The sequence below is a fragment of the Bufo bufo genome, chromosome 7 (assembly GCF_905171765.1).
Source record: "Bufo bufo chromosome 7, aBufBuf1.1, whole genome shotgun sequence".
NCBI lineage: Eukaryota > Metazoa > Chordata > Amphibia > Anura > Bufonidae > Bufo > Bufo bufo.
The window spans coordinates 12,324,106-12,346,366 of record NC_053395.1 but is presented as its reverse complement, the minus strand read 5'-3'; the positions used below and the strand labels follow the sequence as shown (position 1 = coordinate 12,346,366).

The window sequence follows — 22,261 nt, the reverse complement described above, 5'->3', positions numbered from 1 at the left end:
CTAGAGCAGCCATTGTGCACTTTGCATTTTGTCCACTAGGTGGCGACGAGGAATATTCCTCCGTTACTGAATTTATATATAAAGTATTACATTAAATATTTTATTAGTCACACGACGAAATCAGTACAGAATGGGGACACCGACTACAACTCCCCTCATCCTCTGCCACAAAGGTATGATGGGTGTCTCAACTAAAGGCGTTGCACATGTCAGGGGTCTTCTCCTTGGATCCAGGGTCTTCCGCTGTGGTCAGGGTTCTCTCCCCCAGGCTAGCTTGTGCAGAGAGTGGGCGACCGCCTCCAGCCTCCCCCTGTACTCCAGGTGACTGTGGTTTCCTGTTGGGACCCCTGCTAGTCCATATAGGGCCCCCCAGCAGCAGCCGGCGATGACCCCGGTGGAGTCGCTGTCACCTGTGTGAGGACAAAGGTCGTGAAGGCGGAGGACTACAGCGCACACAAATCAGGGACGTTGTCCAGCCCTCTACCTCACCTCCATGAAACATGGCTCTGCTGCACAGCTCCTCCCAGGAGCCCCGGGCCCCCAGCAGAGCATCATAGGCAATCATAGGAGCATCGTGACCGCTCCTCCCAGCCCAGCCGTCCAGACTCCACCGCCCATACTCCACATCCCTGTCTGCAGCGCTGTAGGGAGATGGGAACACGGCCGGACCAGCCCCCCGCAGAAGACCCCGCTCCGACAGGTATCTGAGGAGAGAGCCTCACGCTCATCATTAAAGGGCCCTGCACCTCAGAAATCATCATCAAATACAAGTCACTTTGATTTGTATTTTGCAGTGTTTCCAAGTTCTGGGGATACAGCCTGCAGTGTAAAGAATGGATTTTTTTTTTTTTTTTTCTGGTTGTCATGGCCATACCTGGGGTCACCTATACTTTGTGTTATTTAAATATCTGTATACAGACATGAACCTCTATTCTTTACACTGCAGGCTATATTCAGAGGCAGGTATACACAGGCTTTATCTTAGTGACTTCTTGTGTGGTCCTCTGTGCAGTGTCTAGAGCCCCCCTTTAAGTGAGATGGAAATCCACCCCCCTCACCTCTCCCAGGACTGCCGGAAATAATCCCACGCTTCCACGTGCCGCTCCACATCGGTGTCTGCCGAACGCACGTACTCCATGGCCAGAGGAAGCGTCTCCAGCAGGAGGGAGCCCCAATCTTCAAGGGGGACCCTCCGAACGGACAGGGATGTGAAGAGAGCGGAGGCCAGGGATCCCAGGTACCCTGGAGACACAAGGAGATCGCACCAGTAAAGATCACTCCTGAGGCTGGGAAAGCTGGGTGACAACCATTATGGCCGCCGCCACCACGGCTCCCACAGGGGCTGCCACCCAGCTTTCCCATGCACCTCGTGTCTGCCCAGTAAGGCATTAGTCAGTAGATGGGTGGGTAAAGCATGGACGCTACCCGCTGACCTGTCGGATGGTTGTGCGTCATCTTCCCGCTCTCCACACTGACCGCGACCAGAACGGGCAGCTCAGACGGACGGGGGAACCTGCGGAGGGGGGGGGGGGGGGGGGCAGGCCGTAATAAGGTTATAATAATCATTATATGTCATCCAGCTGCCGATTAATGGGGGCGCACTGGGGCCCCTCCTCTATTACTACCTTGTATCCCAAAGCAGTGCCTTACCTCAGCCCTATACACATGGATCTCATGGCCGCTCCACATCCAGTCGCCGAGGGGTTAAACGGGATTTTGTAGCCGCCAGGTTCTCCGGGACGCAGCTGGGAGGTTCCTAAAACAATTATAGAGAAATGTCTCCCATCGGCAATGTAAACCCTTCTATGTATTTATCTGGAATTTGTTCTATACTCCAGTCACACCCAGAGCTGCATCGACAGATTAAATTCTATTTATCGTTAAGTGCAAACCATATTTACTAACGTTTATGATGAACAGAAAGCACAAAATGTGAGGGGGAAAAAGCTGTAGAACAACTGAAGATTTAGGCTGCGTTCACACAACGGTGTATTTTGCGGTCCACAAACTGCAGATCCACGCCGTGTGGCATCCGCACTTTTTGCGGCCCTATTGATTTCAATTGGTTTGCATTTTGGGGCTTATTTACACGCCGGTCTTCGTCGTCTCTGTGCTGCTGGAGGAAGCGCCAAAGTTATGTGGAGGCGCAGGCAGAGGACCTGTGGAGGTAAAAGGCCTCCACGTAAGTTTTGCGCTTCCTCCAGCAGGATATGCGACAATCTTAAATCTACCCCGGCTCCTTTGCAAGTCATTTCGTACGCCAAAAACTGGCATAGAAAATGAGGAATGAGACGGGCGCGCCCTCACCAGGCCCCTTTTATAGATCTGTCTGTGTCCGCGTATAGGACATGCTCTTTTGTGGAATGGACGCAGACAGCACCCATATTTTGCGGACCTGCAAATTTATGGACCGCAAAACTGACCGCTCCGTTACCGTCAGAGACATGGACGCAGTGAAGCTGTAAACGGAGCTAAAACTGCAGCCGCGTCCTCTGCCTTCCTTTCAACTTTCAGTGCCAGGGAGAAGAAGCTGCGCACTTCCCGACATCCGGCCTGCGGATTCATTCTGCCGCCTGCATACTAAAGTATTTCGGTGAGAAGACTGAGCTACTGAGCATGTGCGACCACCGACACCGGACCAATCAGCGAGACGTTCTGTGAGGAAACCCAAATGACCCCAGGGAGCGACATCAATAAATAACGTGATGACCAGAAGCGGTTTAATCCGTGTATTCTGTGCCGGCGCACTACAGAACATCGGCCATAAATAAAAGGACACCGCGTGAGATAATGGCGGACATGCGCTTATTAAATATACATGGGATGGGAAACACGTCAGCACATTCACAGATCAGACGTCGGAAGATCCCTGGAGTTTTCCTAAACTAAACATTTCTCTATTGGTCATTGTTTGTGATACAAGGGGTTAAAAAATCTCAAATCTGCACTGTCCCTGCTGAGTTCTGTCAGCTGACGGCTCATGTGAAGCCTGACCTCTCATTTCAAAGGGTTTTCTGAGACTTGTAGACGGATGCTCTGTCCTCTAGATAGCTGATCGGCGGGGGCCCGACACCCGGGACCCCCCACCAATCAGTGGTGCTCCTGTGATCGCCGCGGCCTTCTTACTGCTCACCAAGCACAGCGCCGTCCTTTGTATAGTGGCTGCGCTTGGTACTGCGCTCGGCCCCATTAACTTCTATGAAAGGGACGTCACTGGCCTAGGGAAAGCTGAGAAAAGGATGGAGTGCTGGTGCCTTCTCAAAAGCGGGGGTCCCAGGTGTCGGACCCCCAGTGATCGGATACTGATGACCTATCCAGAGGGTAGGTCATCACTATGCAAGTCTTGGAAAACCCCTTTAAGGGCTCATGCACACGACCGTATATGTATTTTGCAGAACGGAACAGCCGTTCCCTAATAGAACCGTCCTATCCTTGTCCGTAATACGGAGAATAATAGGACGTACGGAAGCGCCGCAGCGCACACACACAGTAACTTTAGATTTTTTTTTTTTTTTTTTGCAGAACCATTGAAATAAATGGTTCCGCATATGGACACGGAAAGAAAATACGTTCGCGTGCACGAGTGCTAAGCCATATTCTTATCCGTTTAGCTTTAATCGTCTGACTGATTTTTAACCCCTTGTATCACAAAAACTGCCAAACATTTTAATAAAGACCAATCGAATAAATGATTCTCAGCCCAAAATGCGATAAAATTAAAACTGCCCTGAAGGTGTCCGTAGCCTTTAAATGGGAAACATGGTGTAGGACTACTTCGCTTTAGGCCCCTTTCACACGATGGGGTGCGTGACGTGAACGCGCTAAATCCGGACCCTTTCATTTCTATGGGTCTGCGCACATGAGCGTTGTTTTTCACGCCTCATTTCGACGTTGCGTGAGAATCACAGCAGGTTCTATATTCCGCGTTTTTCACGCAGCCCTGGCCCCATAGAGGTAAATGGGGCTTCAGTGAAAAACGCATTGCGTCCGGATATAACCTGGATGCAGTCCGGATGCGATGCGTTTTTCACTGATGCTTGCTCGGAGAGGTTGTTTGTAACTTTTCAGTTTTCTTGTTTAAGTGCATGAAAAACGCATTGCACCCGCACAGAAAAAAAACGTATCTCCCTGTGTTTGTGGGGATTTTCTTCCGGTTTTCTCCAAAGACACCCTGATAGGGAGCTTAGGGCTTGTTCACACGACTGCGTAAAGCCCGTGCTGTGGTCCGCAATGCACGGGCACCGACCGTGGCCCAGCCGCATGGGGATCACGGACCCATTCACTTGAATGGGTCCGCGATCCGTCCGTTCCGCAAAAAGACAGAGCAAGTTCTATCTTTTTGTGGTGCGGAGGCATGGCATGGAACGGAACACTACAGAAGCATTCCGTAGTGTTCCGTTTTTTCGGAATGGGTCCGCATCAGTGATGCGGAATGCACACGAAACGGTGCCCGTGTATTGTGGATCCGCAAATGCAGGCCGCAATATGACAACGGGCATCACACGGTTCGTGTGAATGAGCCCTTAGGTTGTTGGCCCCATTGGGGACAGTGTGATCATGTCTGTAAAGCGGAATATGTGAGCGCTATAAAAAGGTGAGCAAAATAATAATAATAATAATCATTTTTCCATCACATTAGACACTGCCCGTTTCCATGGTTACGACCACCCTGTAATCCAGCAGCAGTGGTCGTGCTTGCAAACTATAGGAAAAAGCACCGGCCTCTCTCTCTCTCTATGGGAGTGCACATAGGCTGGCTCCTTTTCCTGTAGTGTGCAAGCACGACCACCACTGATGGATTGCAGGGTGGTCGTAACCATGGAAACAAGCCGTGTATAATGCGATGGGAAAACTAATCCAGCCAGCAAAGGAAGCAATATGGATAATAATACATTAGTAAGTGCCTTGTAAATGCCACTCACTGAAGTGACACAACCCCTTCATCAGGCGTGCTCAACCTGCGGCCCTCCAGCTGTTGTAAAACTACAACTCCCACAATGCCCTGCTGTAGTCTGTGTAGCCATGCTGGGAGTTGGAGTTTTGCAACAGCTGGAGGGCCGCAGGTCGAGCATGCCTGCCCTACATCACGTTTTATGTTTAAAGGATATGCACAACAAAGCGGCAATTTTTTTAAGATTGTATTTTACTCATTTGGCAGTAAAATTATATTTTAAATTAGTCTTAATTAAAAATGTTCAGCCATTTTTGAGATACAGGGGTTAAAAAATAAATAAAAACGGTCTGTCTCCAGAGTATCACCTCTCAGTCCCGTCAGCTGACAGATCATGTAAACCCTTATCTCCGATCTCCTGACACTGTGTTATTAGACTGATAAGAGTTGAGCTATAACGACCGGACTTCACATGAGCAGTCAGCTAATGGGACTGAGAAGTGATAAACCTGTTTCTCAAAAACAGCTGAACATTTTTAATAAACAGCCAACTAAAAAAAATAATTTTATTTAGCCCAAAATGGAATAAATAAATAAAAATTACCCAAAGGCGTACATAGGGGTTATCCGGGAAACAATATTGATGAATAGGTCATCAATATCACATCGGCGGTGGTCCAAGTCCTGATCAGCTATTTCGGGAAGCTGCGGTGCTCACCTGAGCATTGGTTAAAGCATGGATGCTCAACCTGCGGCCCTCCAGCTGTTGTAAAACTACAACTCCCACTATTGCCCTGCTGCAGGCTGATAGCTGTAGACTGTCTGGGAATGCTGGGAGTTGTAGTTTTGCAACAGCTGGAGGGCCGCAGGTTGAGCATGCCTGGCGTTAAAGCAACAGCTTCCCGGGCACTTACCAAGCACAGCGCCATACATGGTATAGTGGCTGTGCTTGGTACTGCAGCTCAACCCCATTGACTTTAATGGGTCTGAGCTGCAACTAAGCCATGTGACCGGTGTAGGAAATGAACGCGGCACGCACAGAGCGCCAGCAGGACCCCCGCCGATCTGATATTGGTGACCTATCCTGAGGATATTAATTCCCGGATAACCCCTTTAAAAAGGCACAGCCTGTTCCTCCCATTACTCCTAGGACGCCCCCAGATGTAAGTCACGGATCTACAGCACATCACACACAGCATGCATTTCTCCAAGCGGATGGGAATATAGGCCGATTGATAAATCGATCTGTGGCGACTGGCGACTATCGCGCGCCCAGTCCGTAGTAGTAAGGCTCATCTGGGCGGTAGCCGTATGCAGTTGTAGGACGCCCAGGAACGGCAGCAGATTGCCCAAAATTATCAACACCAGTCCCGGTGCTAAACAGATGCTGCCCAATGAGATCTCCATTCTGAAGCTGATAGTCACTGAAGAAATCAGGACTGGGGGCCCCTTCAGACGGCAGGAGCCCCTCTGCGTTGTAATACAAGTCAGGTCTTTCCAGTATATCGCCCTCGTGGATGAAGGGCTCGATGGGCTCGTCGCCGTACAGATACTGCTCGTTCTCATCCATCTGACGGCTCTCCACCATCTCCAGCCACTGAGAGTTATGCCAGCGGAACTTCTCGCTCTGTATCTTCTTCGCCCACTCCTCATCGTATTCCGCAATGATGTCGAGGGTATTATCGCAGACCTTTCGGATTTCCGAGTTCTTATCGTGCATTAAGTCTATGAGATAGGCCGGGGCCTGCGTCTCCTTGATGATGACATCTCTGGTCGCCTGATGGAAAACCATCTGGTAGAAGACGTAGACAATCTGGCACACGAACTCGTCGTCTTCCTGCTGAGCGTTCAGCAGCTCGATGAGCGCCGGAATAATTCCAGATTTGGCCAACAGGGCGGCGCACGAGTCGTCGGTGGACACCGTCCCGATCATGATGACGGCTTCCAGGACCAGGTCGTCTTCAGCAGAGCCCGGCTTCAGTTTATCCTTGAGGTAAGGGACGAGCTTATATTCCTTGAGAACCAGTTCCCAGTCCAGGTCGCCAAGAGTCAGGTTGGCGAGCGTCCCCAGGCACTCGATGACAAATTCTTCCTCTTCGTCATTTGAAATCTGAGCCGCCAGGTCCCCGACGTAGTCGATGAACTGGTTCTTGGTGAGCCCGTCGTGTTGGGAAATGTTCCGGACCATCTTCATTACCAGCGGATCCTTCCATTTCAGCGCTTTCTTCATCAGCATCTTCAGCCCGTTCCCTTCGCAGATTAACTGAGCGTTTCTCTTGTTCGCCGCCAGATTGATGCAGAAAGAGATCAGCTCCAGGTCGATGCGCCCCTCGGAGGATTCAAAGAGCATCTTCATGGCCCGGGGGATGCAGTCTGTGTAGGCAAACATGGATTTCCACCGATCGTCCATGCTGATGTGATACAGAATGCACAGGACCACTTGTCTGTAGTTCTCGTTTTCCAGAAGGACCGTGAGCTTGGGGAGAAGCCCGACCTGCACCATCTTGTTCCTCAGCCCGGCGTCGAAGGAGAGGTTGAGGAGGAGCCGCAGCGTCACGTTGAGCAGGTCTTCGTGCTCGCACGGCACCATCTTACACAGTTTCTCCACGATCTCCATCTCGGCCATGTCGTTTTTGTTTTCCAGGAAGATGCTGAGCTTCTTCAGAAAGGAGACCACGAGGATGAGGAGCTCGGAGTTCTCTCGGTCCAGGGCTTTCACCAACATGTGGACAATGTTCTTGTTCCTCATCTTCAGCTCGGTGCGGGGATCCTCCGCCAGGTTGAGCAGCAGGTAGAGGGCCACCCTCAGGAGCCGCTCCTGTTTCACCAGGAGCCCCTGGTATTTTTTATAGGTCTTCTCATACTCTCTCTTCAAGGAGGGGGTCTCGGGGTCTTCGTCGATGGCCTTCTTCTTCTTGGCCAGTTCTTCTTGCCACAGCTCGTGGCGCTTTAACTCGTGGTCAATGATGTTCATGCACAGGGCGCCGATTTTATAGTGCGTTATTAACCCCCGAAACTGGGAGAAGCTGGAGAAGCAGAAGAAGACGTAGATGATGTTGGTGGCCAGCTCGGCGCTCTGCTTCCAGTCCTCCCGCAGCACCCGGGCCAGGGCGCCCAGCGCCGTCTCGTTCAGGAGCAGCTCCTCCAGGTTGTCGGGGTTGCGGGCGAGCTGCAGGATCAGGGCGGAGCCGCGCACTTTGTCGGGGACCTCCTCGTACAGCAGCTCGATGTACTCCTCCATGTCGTTGATGCTGGCCACCTCATCCATCTGCGGGCCCTCGGGGGGCGCGGGGTCCCTGGGCTCGGCGCTCCTCTTCTCCCTCGCCCCCTCCTCCCGTCGGTTCTGCAGGTAGTACAGCAGCTGCTCCACCTCAGCCAGCTTGGACGGGTGCAGCAGCCGGCATTCCTCCACCACCTTCCTGGCCAGGGAGGCGATGTCCGTGCCGGCGTTCAGGCTCTTCAGGCGGATGATCTTCTGACACTCCTTGCGCTCCCCCAGCATTGGCTCCCCCATCTCTCCCAGGATGGTGGCCTCCACCTCATAGTGCACCACCAGCGCCTTCTCCGTCGGGTGGACGTCGATGTTTCCGCCCTTCACCTTCCTCTTCAGGTAGCGGGCGTCCTCGGACTGCATGTCTACAGCGCCGGCTCCGACACCGGGGATGACAGGGGACAGCGGACCGTTTGTTGCTGTTTCCAGGGGGATAGACCGGAGACGCCCGGATATGACGTCACTGGGGAGGAGCCGCATCCGCTGTGTGACTGGTCCTCCAGTTCTCTGTCTCCCCCTGCTGGTCGGTGGCGGTAAAGCGCCTGCTCTGATGTGACGTCACTGGGGAGGAGCAGCATCCGCCGTGTGACTGGTCCTCCAGTTCTCTGTCTCCCCCTGCTGGTCGGTGGCGGTAAAGCGCCTGCTCTGCTGCGTTCCGTTCACACCTGTCTGTCTGCTGCTTCCTTGCGTCTTTTCTGTGGCCATCTCTCCCACACACACAGCACAGCCTCACGTTACATGTACATGTGCTGTATTCATTTATTTAGTCTTTAGATATTATTTATAATAGTGCGGTATATTATCAGGACTGTATGGGGGTATAAAACCGCCATTAAAGGGCTATTCCCATCTTAGACTAGCGATATGCTGCCATGCCAGCGGTGGGACCCGCACCTATATCGAGAACGGAGCGGGGAGCGCTGTGGCTGGAGGACGCCAGATTTCCTGGGGCCCGTCCACCACCAATCGCTAATCCCCGCCTCTCCCATAGAAGTGAAGGAGGGCACACCGCGCATGCGCTGCCCATGCTCCCATTCATTTCTATGGGGCAGACGGCTTGCTCGGCTATTTTCGGCGGCCCGATAGAAATGAAGGGAGGGCGGCTGCGCATGCGCAGTGTGCCCTCCTTCACTTTCGGGGCTCCGTTCTCGATATAGGTGCGGGGCCCACCGCTGGGACAATGGGGGCATATCCTAGCGATATGCCCCCATTGTCTGAGATGAGAAAAGCCCTTTAATTAAAGGGATTGTCCAGCCAGTGACGTTTATCTCCTGTCTGATCAGTGGGGGCCCCTCTAATCACTAGAACGGAGGTCGCAGGCCCGCCATACCGTGAGGAGTGGGGCTGACAGATGTAGCAGAGCTCTGTCCGTGCGTCAGCCCAGAGGTTCATCAGAACTGGTGTGAAGGAAAACTGGTTTAGTCGCCCATAGCAACCAGTCAGATTTCTCCTTTCATTTCTCCGAGCTCCTTTGGAAAATGAAAGGTGGAATCTGATTGGTTGCTATGGGTTTTCTGGACGTCCTATGGCAGCACGACTTTGTGATGGACTACCGAAAATTTCAGGTAAATACATTTTCCCTTTACACCGGTTTTAATAAACCTCTGGGGCAGTTACAGGGGGAATACGGCCCCCAGAGAGGTTGTACATGGCTGTTCTGGGTGTGCTAGGCCCAGCAGCTCATGCAGATACCCAGGCCCCTGACGATTATGGCACCGAGGGCTAAATACAGAGCGAGACCTTCTCCACGGGGAGCCCTGCTGTCCCCGAGAGATACAGGAGTCAGCAAGGGGTTAATGTGGAGAGGGGAGCAAGCAGTAACCAAACACCTGTGACCGCTGCCCATCTCCAACAGGTTCAGGCAAGGTCAGATTCAAAATGGCCGCCCCGTCTTTCCTGGAATTAGCGGATTTGGTGTTATGAATCTGATTTGTGTGATCCTATCCGATGCACATCATTATCGGGGGCGGCGTATAACGGAGGACCGATCCTGGCAGAGCGCGAGGGGCGTAATCATCCAAAACCGCAGGCGGGGCCCGGTGTACGCACTACATCTCCCACAATGCACCTCAGTATGGCAGGATCTCTACTAACACTGTGGGGAAATGCTGGAAAGCAGAATTGTGATTGCAGCTCTGGATGTGAGTGAAGCACACGACATCAGCGTCTTACCCAGGATGCTGGTGGGTCCCGGCTTCCTCCCCTCCATGTCGGCCATGGCGGACACGTATCGGGCGGCCAGCTCCTGATACAGTTCTTCCTTCACCTTCCCTGCAGGGGGCGGAGAGTTCATGCAGTGATCTGATTGGTTGCTGTGGGCCCCACCGCTCACCTTACAGAGGACTCACCCGTTGCCAGGCCCTCGCCCGTCGCCAGGTGCAGCACGGTGTCGTCGCTGACCGGCCAGTCCGGCAGGCTCACGGCGAGGTTGTGGAGTCCTCCCAGCTCCTGCAGCTCCTTGTGGATCTGGGGCCCCGACTTACAGTATTCCCACAGCTGGTTCCTGTAGCCCAGAGCATCTCCGGCGCCGCTCAGCAACATGGCGGCTACGTACAGATCACGTGATGGCGCCCTGAGACCGAGTAATAAAGAGACATTATATAAGCTCCAAACCACACCCCCAACTATACCACCTATTGGAGTCTGAAATCCACCCCGTCTCATGCTGCTGGTCTGTCCTTCCTCCCTGCTTTATACTGCAGCTCTGCTTGTTCTGTTTAGCTGCTGTGTGTCAGCACAAGCTCAGCCAGAATCAGTGCATCGATTTCTATTAGGTGCAGTGTCTTTCTGTGACCAGAAGGTGGCGCTGCTGAAAGATTTCATATACACTCATTGACAATAGCAATCCCGCCCCAGAGATGTCGGACGCCACAGTTATGTCTCAGGCAGACGTGTAATGACTACAGGTGAGGTCGGGTTAGACACTGGGTCTTGGCACGTGCTTCCCCCGCTGACCTATGAAAAGGCTCTCAGAGGCTACTTTTGGGCAGTGTACCTTTTGGTAAGAGAGCGGTGACTGGTGGACATACCTCTATGACGCGCTGAAAGACATTTGGCCGATCATTGGATCAAAAGGAGCCGGATGGTTGTTTCGATGAATTGTTGCCATCTAGTTCGCTGTTAGGAGATGTTGGGGGTAGTAGTTACATGATGGCACACAGAGTATAGGCTCCAGAAGAGAGGATCTCCACAGTCTCGTCGTCCCCCATCCGGACACAGGCGGCCCCCTCATTACACCCGTCTCTGCCCGGACCATTTCCAGGCGCTTAGCAGGAGATTAACTGTCCCTGCGCCCGTTACGTGCCCGGCCACTGACAGCAGCAGTGGGGTAATGAACCAGAGACCTGGACTGCTCCGGACCGGGACTGGATCATTAGTGATGAATCCAGGTTCTGTTTGGGATCCGGTGACGGTCGGGTTGGAGTACGGAGGCCTCGTGGTGAGAGCTTCCATCCTGCCCCCCCCCCCCCCCGCTGGTGTGATGATCGGGGAAGCCATTGCATACGACAGTCGTCACCCCCAGTAATGATATGAGGGGCAGTACATCCTACCGCCACATGTGTCCTCCCATGGCAGGATGAGGCCCGGCCACACAGCAGGGCTTCCCGGGAACGTCTCCTCCAGATTACAGCTCTGCCTTGGCTGCCGGTCACCAGATTCATCACCGATCCAGCATTTATGGGACCGGCAGCTGTAACATCTGTGGGCAAATGTGCCGCAGGATAGCAGGACCTGTATCTCATCCTGTATCCGGGCTAGAGGCCGTATCTCATCCTGTATCCGGGCTAGAGGCCGTATCTCATCTTGTATCCGGGCTACAGGCCGTATCTCATCCTGTATCCGGGCTACAGGCCGTATCTCATCCTGTATCCGGGCTACAGGCCGTATCTCATCCTGTATCCGGGCTACAGGCCGTATCTCATCCTGTATCCGGGCTACAGGCCGTATCTCATCCTGTATCCGGGCTACAGGCCGTATCTCATCCTGTATCCGGGCTACAGGCCGTATCTCATCCTGTATCCGGGCTACAGGCCGTATCTCATCCTGTATCCGGGCTACAGGCCGTATCTCATCCTGTATCCGGGCTACAGGCCGTATCTCATCCTGTATCCGGGCTACAGGCCGTATCTCATCCTGTATCCGGGCTACAGGCCGTATCTCATCCTGTATCCGGGCTACAGGCCGTATCTCATCCTGTATCCGGGCTACAGGCCGTATCTCATCCTGTATCCGGGCTAAAGGCCGTATCTCATCCTGTATCCGGGCTACAGGCCGTATCTCATCCTGTATCCGGGCTACAGGCCGTATCTCAGCCTGTATCCGGGCTACAGGCCGTATCTCAGCCTGTATCCGGGCTACAGGCCGTATCTCAGCCTGTATCCGGGCTACAGGCCGTATCTCAGCCTGTATCCGGGCTACAGGCCGTATCTCAGCCTGTATCCGGGCTACAGGCCGTATCTCAGCCTGTATCCGGGCTAGAGGCTGTATCTCATGCTGTGTCTGGGTGGCACCAGACACTTCAGTTCAGAAGTTCATTCAGTCGAGGTCCAGGCAGCGCCAAAGGGGCTCCGCAACTACGTTTTTTTAAAGGTTATTTCTCTTCATCTGCCGCCTGCCCTGAGCGCGCGCAAAGGACCGCCGCCTGCCCTGAGCGCGCGCAAAGGACCGCCGCCGCCTGCCCTGAGCGCGCACAGAGGACCGCCGCCGCCTGCCCTGAGCGCGCGCAGAGGACCGCCGCCTGCCCTGAGCGCGCACGAAGGACCGCCGCCCACTGATCGGGACACCCAATAACCAGCAAAGCGATCTACAGTTGTTGCGGCTCTGGTGAGCGGACCCGGCAGCCGCGTTTAATGCACATGTGGCGCTCTACTCTCCCAATTGTATCTCTACATACCCGTATATATATGGCGATACACAATGTAATGTATCCTGGGCTGCAGGGTCACTACCCCTTTAAGAGGGGAGGCTGGGGGCACGGCGGGCCTCGTGGCTCTTACTTGCTCTCCATGATACTGGCGCTGCAGACTGTGCACCGGTTCTTCCCTCTGCTCTCCTTGACCAAAGTCCTGCCCCTCCCCCCCAGTCTGTGTTTTGGGTGTCATGTGACCCAGATCCAGTCTGGACGTCCCCTCTGTAACCCCTTCACTGCTGGGGCCCGAGCTCAGCACATCCCGTGCCTAGATTAGTCAAAGGTCAAAGTTCAGCCAGCTGCTTATTAACCTGATATAATGTTATAAAAGTCCTCACCTAGAATTAACCCTGCGGCAGCTGGAACGTACGAGCATGGCCGCCACTACAGCTCCCAACCCTGCCCGCTATAGAGATTTGCCTTTCTGGAGCCAAGGAAAGCTGGATGACAGGCTATATCCAGAGTCACCCACCCAGCTTTATAACTTATAACATCACACTGCTGCCCCCTGCTGGTTCAGGGTCTGTACAGAGCATGCTCCACTGTGCTGCCCCCCTGCTGGTTCAGTGTCTATAGGGAGCTTGCTTCATCGTGCTCTCCCCTGCTGGTTCAGTGTCTATAGGGAGCTTGCTTCATCGTGCTGCCCTCTGCTGGTTCAGTGTCTGTACAGAGCATGCTCCACTGTGCTGCCCCCTGCTGGTTCAGGGTCTGTACAGAGCATGCTCCACTGTGCTGCCCCCTGCTGGTTCAGGGTCTGTACAGAGCATGCTCCACTGTGCTGCCCTCTGCTGGTTCAGTGTCTGTACAGAGCATGCTCCACTGTGCTGCCCTCTGCTGGTTCAGTGTCTGTACAGAGCATGCTCCACTGTGCTGCCCTCTGCTGGTTCAGGGTCTATAGGGAGCTTGCTTCATCGTGCTGCCCCCTGCTGGTTCAGGGTCTGTACAGACCATGCTCCACCGTGTTGCCCTCTGCTGGTTCAGTGTCTATAGCAGCACAGTGAGCTTGCTTCATCGTGCTGCCCTCTGCTAGTTCAGTGTCTGTACAGACCATGCTCCACCGTGCTGCCCCCTGCTGGTTCAGGGTCTGTACAGAGCATGCTCCACCGTGCTGCCCCCTGCTGGTTCAGGGTCTGTACAGAGCATGCTCCACCGTGCTGCCCTCTGCTGGTTCAGTGTCTGTACAGAGCATGCTCCACTGTGCTGCCCCCCTGCTGGTTCAGGGTCTGTACAGAGCATGCTCCACTGTGCTGCCCCCTGCTGGTTCAGTGTCTGTACAGAGCATGCTCCACTGTGCTGCCCCCCTGCTGGTTCAGTGTCTATAGGGAGCTTGCTTCATCGTGCTGGCCCCTGCTGGTTCAGGGTCTGTACAGAGCATGCTCCACTGTGCTGCCCCCCTACTGGTTGAGGGTCTGTACAGAGAATGCTCCACTGTGCTGCCCTCTGCTGGTTCAGTGTCTATAGTGAGCCTGCGTCACCGTGCTGCCCTCTGCTGGTTAAGTGTCTATAGGGAGCTTGCTTCATCGTGCTGGCCCCTGCTGGTTCAGGGTCTGTACAGAGCATGCTCCACTGTGCTGCCCCCCTACTGGTTGAGGGTCTGTACAGAGCATGCTCCACCGTGCTGCCCTCTGCTGGTTCAGTGTCTATAGTGAGCCTGCGTCACCGTGCTACCCCCTGCTGGTTCAGTGTCTGTACAGAGCATGCTCCACTGTGCTGCCCCCCTGCTGGTTCAGGGTCTGTACAGAGCATGCTCCACTGTGCTGCCCCCTGCTGGTTCAGTGTCTGTACAGAGCATGCTCCACTGTGCTGCCCCCCTGCTGGTTCAGGGTCTGTACAGAGCATGCTCCACTGTGCTGCCCTCTGCTGGTTCAGTGTCTGTACAGAGCATGCTCCACTGTGCTGCCCCCCTGCTGGTTCAGGGTCTGTACAGAGCATGCTCCACTGTGCTGCCCCCCTGCTGGTTCAGTGTCTATAGGGAGTTTGCTTCATCGTGCTGCCCTCTGCTGGTTCAGTGTCTGTACAGAGCATGCTCCACTGTGCTGCCCCCTGCTGGTTCAGGGTCTGTACAGAGCATGCTCCACCGTGCTGCCCTCTGCTGGTTCAGTGTCTGTACAGAGCATGCTCCACTGTGCTGCCCCCCTGCTGGTTCAGTGTCTATAGGGAGTTTGCTTCATCGTGCTGCCCTCTGCTGGTTCAGTGTCTGTACAGAGCATGCTCCACTGTGCTGCCCCCTGCTGGTTCAGGGTCTGTACAGAGCATGCTCCACTGTGCTGCCCTCTGCTGGTTCAGTGTCTGTACAGAGCATGCTCCACTGTGCTGCCCCCCTGCTGGTTCAGTGTCTATAGGGAGTTTGCTTCATCGTGCTTTCCCCCTGCTGGTTCAGGGTCTGTACAGAGCATGCTCCACTGTGCTGCCCCCCTGCTGGTTCAGTGTCTGTACAGAGTATGCTCCACTGTGCTGCCCCCCTGCTGGTTCAGTGTCTATAGTGAGCTTGCATCACCGTGCTGCCCTCTGCTGGTTCAGTGTCTATAGCAGCACAGTGAGCTTGCTTCATCGTGCTGCCCTCTGCTAGTTCAGTGTCTGTACAGAGCATGCTCCACTGTGCTGCCCCCCTGCTGGTTCAGGGTCTGTACAGAGCATGCTCCACCGTGCTGCCCTCTGCTGGTTCAGGGTCTGTACAGAGCATGCTCCACCGTGCTGCCCTCTGCTGGTTCAGTGTCTGTACAGAGCATGCTCCACTGTGCTGCCCTCTGCTGGTTGAGGGTCTGTCCAGAGCATGCTCCACCGTGCTGCCCTCTGCTGGTTCAGGGTCTGTAAAGAGCATGCTCCACTGTGCTGCCCCCTGCTGGTTCAGGGTCTGTAAAGAGCATGCTCCACTGTGCTGCCCCCTGCTGGTTCAGTGTCTGTACAGAGCATGCTCCACCGTGCTGCCCTCTGCTGGTTCAGTGTCTGTACAGAGCATGCTCCACTGTGCTGCCCCCCTGCTGGTTGAGGGTCTGTACAGAGCATGCTCCACTGTGCTGCCCCCCTGCTGGTTCAGTGTCTGTACAGAGCATGCTCCACTGTGCTGCCCTCTGCTGGTTCAGTGTCTGTACAGAGCATGCTCCACTGTGCTGCCCCCTGGTGGTTCAGTGTCTGTACAGAGCATGCTCCACTGTGCTGCCCTCTGCTGGTTCAGTGTCTGTACAGAGCATGCTCCACTGTGCTGCCCCCTGGTGGTTCAGTGTCTGTACAGAGCATGCTCCACTGTGCTGCCCCCTGCTGGTTCAGTGTCTGCAATGTGTGAACCTGGTTTTAGGGGTTCTGTTGGGGTGAGGTGGATTTGGGGGTGTCCTTCTATAAATTGTTTCTTTTTGGATTATTTTCACCAGTTCTGGAGGCAGATTTTAGAAAATTCATTATAATTATTATCACAGCAGGAGCCACCGCCCTCGTATCAATAAGTAAGTGCCCCCTCCCCCATGTTGATTATGACACTTTGGTTGTCAGGTTGTCGATCAGGAGGACGCGGTCGGACTCTTCAGCCCCGGCCCAGCAGGCGCCGTCTCAGCTCTCGCCGCAGGAGGTCTCTCTCCTTCCGGATTCCTTGCAGGACGCTCTGATTCTCCTGCGCTCGTCGCACCAGATACGGGAGGACGGAGTCCACCGAGCCGTACGGGATGGACTTATAGACCAGATACCCCGCCTGACCTGAGGAGACACGAGGATAACCCAGAGATCGGCTCCTGGGAAAGCTGGGTGACAGCTAATATGGCGAAACTTACCGAGAGTGAGCGAGACGTGATCACACATGCCGAGAAGCTGCCCAAAGCACACGGCGCCGCTGATCTTATCAATCCCGAGCTCCTCCATCCTGGAAGAACATGAAGATGTCAGCTGAGCCGTGTATCTAATCCCGTCCTGTGTGATACAGTCTGCTGAGCTGTGTATCTAATCCCATCCTGTGTGATACAGTCTGCTGAGCTGTGTATCTAATCCTCTCCTGTGTGATACTGTCTGCTGAGCTGTGTATCTAATCCTCTCCTGTGTGATACAGTCTGCTGAGCTGTGTATCTAATCCTCTCCTGTGTGATACTGTCTGCTGAGCTGTGTATCTAATCCCGTCCTGTGTGATACAGTCTGCTGAGCTGTGTATCTAATCCTATCCTGTGTGATACTGTCTTCTGAGCCGTGTATCTAATCCTGTCCTGTGTGATACTGTCTGCTGAGCGGTGTATCTAATCCTCTCCTGTGTGATACTGTCTGCTGAGCTGTGTATCTAATCCTCTCCTGTGTGATACTGTCTGCTGAGCTGTGTATCTAATCCCGTCCTGTGTGATACTGTCTGCTGAGCTGTGTATCTAATCCTATCCTGTGTGATACTGTCTGCTGAGCTGTGTATCTAATCCTATCCTGTGTGATACTGCCTGCTGAGCTGTGTATCTAATCCTATCCTGTGTGATACTGTCTGCTGAGCTGTGTATCTAATCCTATCCTGTGTGATACAGTCTGCTGAGCTGTGTATCTAATCCTCTCCTGTGTGATACTGTCTGCTGACCTCTGTATCTAATCCTGTCCTGTGTGATACGGTCTGCTGACCTCTGTATCTAATCCTGTCCTGTGTGATACTGTCTGCTGAGCTGTGTATCTAATCCTCTCCTGTGTGATACTGTCTGCTGAGCTGTGTATCTAATCCTATCCTGTGTGATACTGTCTGCTGAGCCGTGTATCTAATCCTGTTCTGTGTGATACTGTCTGCTGAGCTGTGTATCTAATCCTATCCTGTGTGATACTGTCTGCTGAGCTGTGTATCTAATCCTATCCTGTGTGATACTGTCTGCTGTGTATCTAATCCTATCCTGTGTAATACTGTCTGCTGAGCCGTGTATCTAATCCTGTTCTGTGTGATACTGTCTGCTGAGCTGTGTATCTAATCCTCTCCTGTGTGATACTGTCTGCTGAGCTGTGTATCTAATCCTATCCTGTGTGATACTGTCTGCTGAGCTGTGTATCTAATCCTATCCTGTGTGATACAGTCTGCCGAGTGTATCTAATCCTGTGTGATACCGTGCACTCACCTACGAGCAGCATGGAGCACGGACTGCTCGTTGTGACTCGCGATGATGAGGTTATGGCGCTGACCGTCTCGTCCAATCAGATTGAGCAGCTTGTCCAGGGAGCGCTGGTAACTGGGGGAGGTCAGAGGTCATGAGTACTGGTCCTGTGCGTCATAGTTTTGGGGTCTCCTGCCCCCCTATAATGTCCTGTGAACTGATCCCGGCAGGTGTGTCAGCTATGCCGATACACTGAAACAAACCCTCAGCGGCTCTTCAGTCTTTGGATAGTTAGCAAAAGTGTCCTTATTCACTGACAGCAAGCAGAGACCCTGAAAATGGACAGTCACATAGAAGGGCGGCCCCGCGGCTCTCACCTCGCGTTGGTGGCGGTCCAGTCGGGCTGTACGGGGTCACGGTAACCCTTCTCTTTGGCCAGCTTCCGCTCCTTGTCCATATACGCCCCGCGGACCAACTTCACCCCGAAACACAGCGCCAGCCGCTCGGCGGCCTCCAGGTCCTGGGTCAGGTTCTTGAAGGAATCCTCCATGAGGAAGAGACAAAACAAGATGGCCTCTTAAAGGGACATAACACCCGGCCCAAGATGGCGGAGGAAGGCTTTGAGGCCTACACATCTGTGTCCCCTCACACGCCTGGGGGGCGGCCATCTTACCTTTAAATAACACTGATACGTGTTCCAGATCCAGGGCTCGTCTTGGTTGCACTGCGCCATCATCGCCATGGTAACCAGGCTGAGGGCGGGGTTCATGTACGTGTACTCCGCGTCCACCAGGACACGGACGCCCTTCGCTTTAGCGTGCTGAGGAGAGAATAGAGGAGGAGGAGTCTACTGTACGTCCTGGTGGTCACCCAGACAGGAAGTGAGGCGGTTGCTAGGCAACCCCATGCAAATTCTAGAATAACCTCCGGTGTAGCGACACGTTCACCGCGCTCACCTTCCCGACGCGGCTGAGTCGCCGCACAGAGGCCTGGAGATGCTGATTCTGCTGATCGGACAGGAAGGGGAGGTCTGAGCCCTGGAGAAACGGACGGATAGTGAGTGTTAGCTCCTGGGCCCAGGTATCACGCCTCGGCGGGGTTATTACACGTACCTGCCCTTCCATGATGGAGACGATCCTCTGCGGACTGATCTGGTGGGACGGGTCTGACAGACACATGGACAGGACCTTCTGGGGACACCAAGGGGAGAAAGGAAACGCTATAAACGAGTTGTCAGCTCCCCTCCCCCACACGCCCCATGTTCATCACGCCTCTCGCACTCACGCACAGATCAGCGCTCATCAGGGCAGTGATCTTCAGCTGCATCATGGGACGGTCGCCTCCGACCGCAGAGAGGTCGACGCATTTCAGCATGATCTCTTCGTTCTGCTCGTACCAGAGCTCCCTGCAAAAAAAAAAAAAAACACGGATTACACGGATCCATACGTGTGACATATGAGCGGACGGTACGGCTAGATAACCGGTGCAGTACCACTTATAGACTGCAGGTGGCTCTGCTGCCATGGAGGACAACAGCTTCTAAATCAATCAGTGACCTCTGGTGGCAGCAGAGGGAAATGCAGCTTAGAGTTTTTTTTTTTTGTTTTTTTTTTATGTCCCCACCACATTTGCTGAGCTTCTAGTCCTCAAAATCTAAAACAGGGACCTGTCAACCATGTGCTATTTATTTATTTAAATATTCTTTATTAATATATAATTCAATAAATATAAAGCAGATTTTTTTAAAAAAATAATACCGGTGTTTGTGTATGTGGCCCCCTCAGGCACCAGAGCCCCTATGCAACTTCTACCGCTGACCCCTGTAGCTACACCACTAATTGTGGACTTCCAGCAAGTGATTAGCGACCACTCAGATTTTATCACCAGGCCGTGAGGAAGACGCGTCATATTCACCCACCAAACACGTAACACAAGACTGTGATATCGGCTCACCCGCTTTTGCTTTCACCCAAATCCTCTTCTATGGGCACAGCTAACATGGGTCGGATGCCCAGCCTGGCCAGCCGGTCCATACAGTCCTGTATCTCGGGGAGGGTCTCCCCAGCAACAAACTGCCCGTACACGGAACGTCTCATGCCCCATTCAAAGAGTCTGCGGCCCAGGAGCCTGCGAGAGACGGAAAGCAGCTGCGGGGAGAAAGGATCATGGCCGATCACTAAACCAAAGCCTTACAGAGATCCAGGGGTACGGACGGGTGACAGATCTGATGTGGGGGGATTGTTCTCCTTTTCTGATACATTGTAATAAATCTCAGCAGTGAAATCAGGACTAGGTCAGGATGGGTTTGTTATAATTGTATCCAGTCTAGACAATCCTGTGAGCTAAACCGCCTGATACATTGTATCACTCTGGAGTCTGCAACATCCTTGTCTAGACTGGATACATTGTAACTAACCCTCAGCTCTGTGAGGACAACAATGTAGTTTGTTACATTGTATCACTCTGGAGTTCAGGCTCTTTAGCTCAGAGAATTATCTAGACTGGACACATTGTAACAAACCCTCAGCTCTGTGAGGACCAGGTCAGGTTTACAACAATGTATCAGTCTATGCAGCACCAGTCTCTCTCCTGTCCTGATAGTTTGTTACAATGTATCAGTGTGGAGTTCAGGACTGTAGAGACTGGATACACTGTAACAAAACCCCAGCTGTGAGTATTAGACCTCATGTTGGTTGCCGTCCACGAATACCGATGCTTCCATTGACGGCACATATGTTGGCGTCGTCCTCACTCACCTTCTCAGAGTTCCTCACCAGGGTGGGCACCGAGCAGAGGCGGAATATGAGGAGCCCCCGCGCCACCTCCCATCCGCTCTTCAGCCTGAAGATCTTTCCATCAGAAAAACTGAGCGCTGGTTCTGACCCGTGAGAGAACGCCCTACAGGACTGCGGCCCGGGCGAGAGCCGAGATCGAAGGCAGCGGGTGAAGCTCCACATGTTGTGTGCAGGTTCTTCACCACCTGAGGGACGGCAGGGAGCGAAAGTACGGGGGGGGGGGGGGGGGGGGGGGGTCAGCGACCAATGACGGCAGACGGGGGGAAGGCGGCAGCTGGAGGCTATGGGCACGTCTGACCTCCTGGCTAAAATCAATACACCGGGGGAGGAAGGGGTTAATATATAGGCTACCTGTATGACGAGGAAAAAGTGCAATGCTCTGCAGGATAGAACACTTTCCAAAACTTATTAATCCAGCGCTGAGCCACGTCTGGGTTTAACGTTCACCAGGATTATTCAGTAAATAAAAGGTCGGACCGGGCACAAAATGTCCCGGGGGAAGGGGAAGGAGGGGGCACAGAACTGTGATAAACATCACCAGCGCAACCTCCACCACCTACCACCAGGGGCAGCAAAGGGGGCACTTTACACATATATATTTGCATCGGGCACCAGCAGCCAAAGGAGCAAACCCTCAGAAGTTTTAGGAGTACGCACTAGAGTTATCCAGTGTATGTGACGACTGTCAGGGTCACAAAATGACTTCAAAAACTAGGAAAAAAATATGATAAATGTTAAAGGAACACTTCAGGTGAAACATACGGAGTTCTCTAATGGAAGAGGGCGGGGCAAGAAAACCAGAGACTGAAACCTTGTGTCAGGCTCCGCCCCTGCATTAGGCATAAGACTGCATTAGAATTGCAGGACTGTCAGTGACTCCTGTACTTAGCAGTAAAGGTGCAGTTCCTCAGCTTCACCATCAGAGGGCGTCGCTCCATTCTAGGTGCTTATTCCCCTCATGTTGTAATTAGGAATGTCAAGGCCACCCACAAGAATCCCTGGGAGCCGGCACATCTGGGGCCCGGGGTCCTAACCGGAGAGCAGCAGCTGAGACGCTTCTCACAAGATAAGCGGACGCCGACTGCCTCGCTGCACACAATACACAGCATCCTGGGGGGGGGGGGGGGGGGGGGGGGGCAGACACTTCTTACTGGATGTTTAAAGGGTCTGTCTCATCTTAGACATTTTCGGCGTATCACTAGGATATGCCACCGGCGTCAGATAGGTGCGGGTCCCACCTATGTCTAAGATGAGACAACCCCTTTAAGGGGAAGTATTGCAGTACTATGGGGGGGGGGGGGGGGGGGGGGGTCTATACTGTTGTCTCTTTAAGGAGAGCGCTCAGGTTCCCGTTACTGGTGCTAG

General features: G+C 53.5%; 3 protein-coding genes across 5 annotated transcripts; all 3 read right to left on the bottom strand.

Moving 5' to 3' along the window:
• Window positions 1-80: 80 nt before the first annotated feature.
• LOC121007570 (protein ADP-ribosylarginine hydrolase-like) lies at window positions 81-13,231 on the bottom strand. 3 transcript variants are annotated; one of them, XM_040439600.1, is made up of 8 exons: window positions 13,160-13,231; window positions 10,511-10,734; window positions 10,335-10,433; window positions 1,651-1,756; window positions 1,434-1,513; window positions 1,059-1,242; window positions 490-704; window positions 81-410 (listed from the first exon to the last, which is right to left on the bottom strand). In XM_040439600.1, the coding sequence occupies exons 1-8, from the start codon at window positions 13,168-13,170 to the stop codon at window positions 250-252; spliced, it is 1,080 nt and encodes a 359-aa protein (XP_040295534.1). In that variant the 5' UTR covers window positions 13,171-13,231; the 3' UTR covers window positions 81-249. The 3 variants fall into 3 exon arrangements, with proteins under 3 accessions (XP_040295534.1, XP_040295533.1, XP_040295535.1); XM_040439599.1 differs by having other exon boundaries at window positions 10,511-10,740; window positions 13,160-13,205; XM_040439601.1 differs by having other exon boundaries at window positions 13,057-13,192.
• Window positions 5,467-8,688, bottom strand: KIFAP3 (kinesin associated protein 3). Its single transcript, XM_040439576.1, has one exon. The coding sequence runs from the start codon at window positions 8,640-8,642 to the stop codon at window positions 6,153-6,155; it is 2,490 nt and encodes an 829-aa protein (XP_040295510.1). The 5' UTR covers window positions 8,643-8,688; the 3' UTR covers window positions 5,467-6,152.
• A 3,221-nt stretch (window positions 13,232-16,452) lies between the features above and the next one.
• On the bottom strand, window positions 16,453-21,106 carry PRODH2 (proline dehydrogenase 2). The gene is made up of 10 exons (XM_040439597.1): window positions 20,858-21,106; window positions 20,055-20,248; window positions 19,386-19,506; window positions 19,214-19,291; window positions 19,058-19,138; window positions 18,775-18,921; window positions 18,479-18,645; window positions 18,126-18,236; window positions 16,833-16,921; window positions 16,453-16,758 (listed from the first exon to the last, which is right to left on the bottom strand). Exons 1-10 carry the CDS (start codon window positions 21,056-21,058, stop codon window positions 16,589-16,591), a joined length of 1,359 nt encoding a protein of 452 aa, XP_040295531.1. The 5' UTR covers window positions 21,059-21,106; the 3' UTR covers window positions 16,453-16,588.
• Window positions 21,107-22,261: the final 1,155 nt, after the last annotated feature.

Bases quoted from the DNA above. Each gene is read 5' to 3' on its own strand.
- KIFAP3 (XM_040439576.1), bottom strand. From the start codon at position 8,642: ATGCGGCTCCTCCCCAGTGACGTCATATCCGGGCGTCTCCGGTCTATC.
- LOC121007570 (XM_040439599.1), bottom strand. The intron at 1,243-1,433 runs GTCAGCGGGTAG...TTGTGTCTCCAG, and splicing joins GACGCACAACCATCCGACAG to GGTACCTGGGATCCCTGGCC. The intron at 705-1,058 runs GTGAGGGGGGTG...CTCTCTCCTCAG, and splicing joins TTCCGGCAGTCCTGGGAGAG to ATACCTGTCGGAGCGGGGTC.
- PRODH2 (XM_040439597.1), bottom strand. From the start codon at position 21,058: ATGTGGAGCTTCACCCGCTGCCTTCGATCTCGGCTCTCGCCCGGGCCG. The intron at 20,249-20,857 runs GTGAGTGAGGAC...TTCTCCCCGCAG, and splicing joins TGGTGAGGAACTCTGAGAAG to CTGCTTTCCGTCTCTCGCAG. The intron at 18,646-18,774 runs GTAAGATGGCCG...TTCCTCATGGAG, and splicing joins CGTATCAGTGTTATTTAAAG to GATTCCTTCAAGAACCTGAC.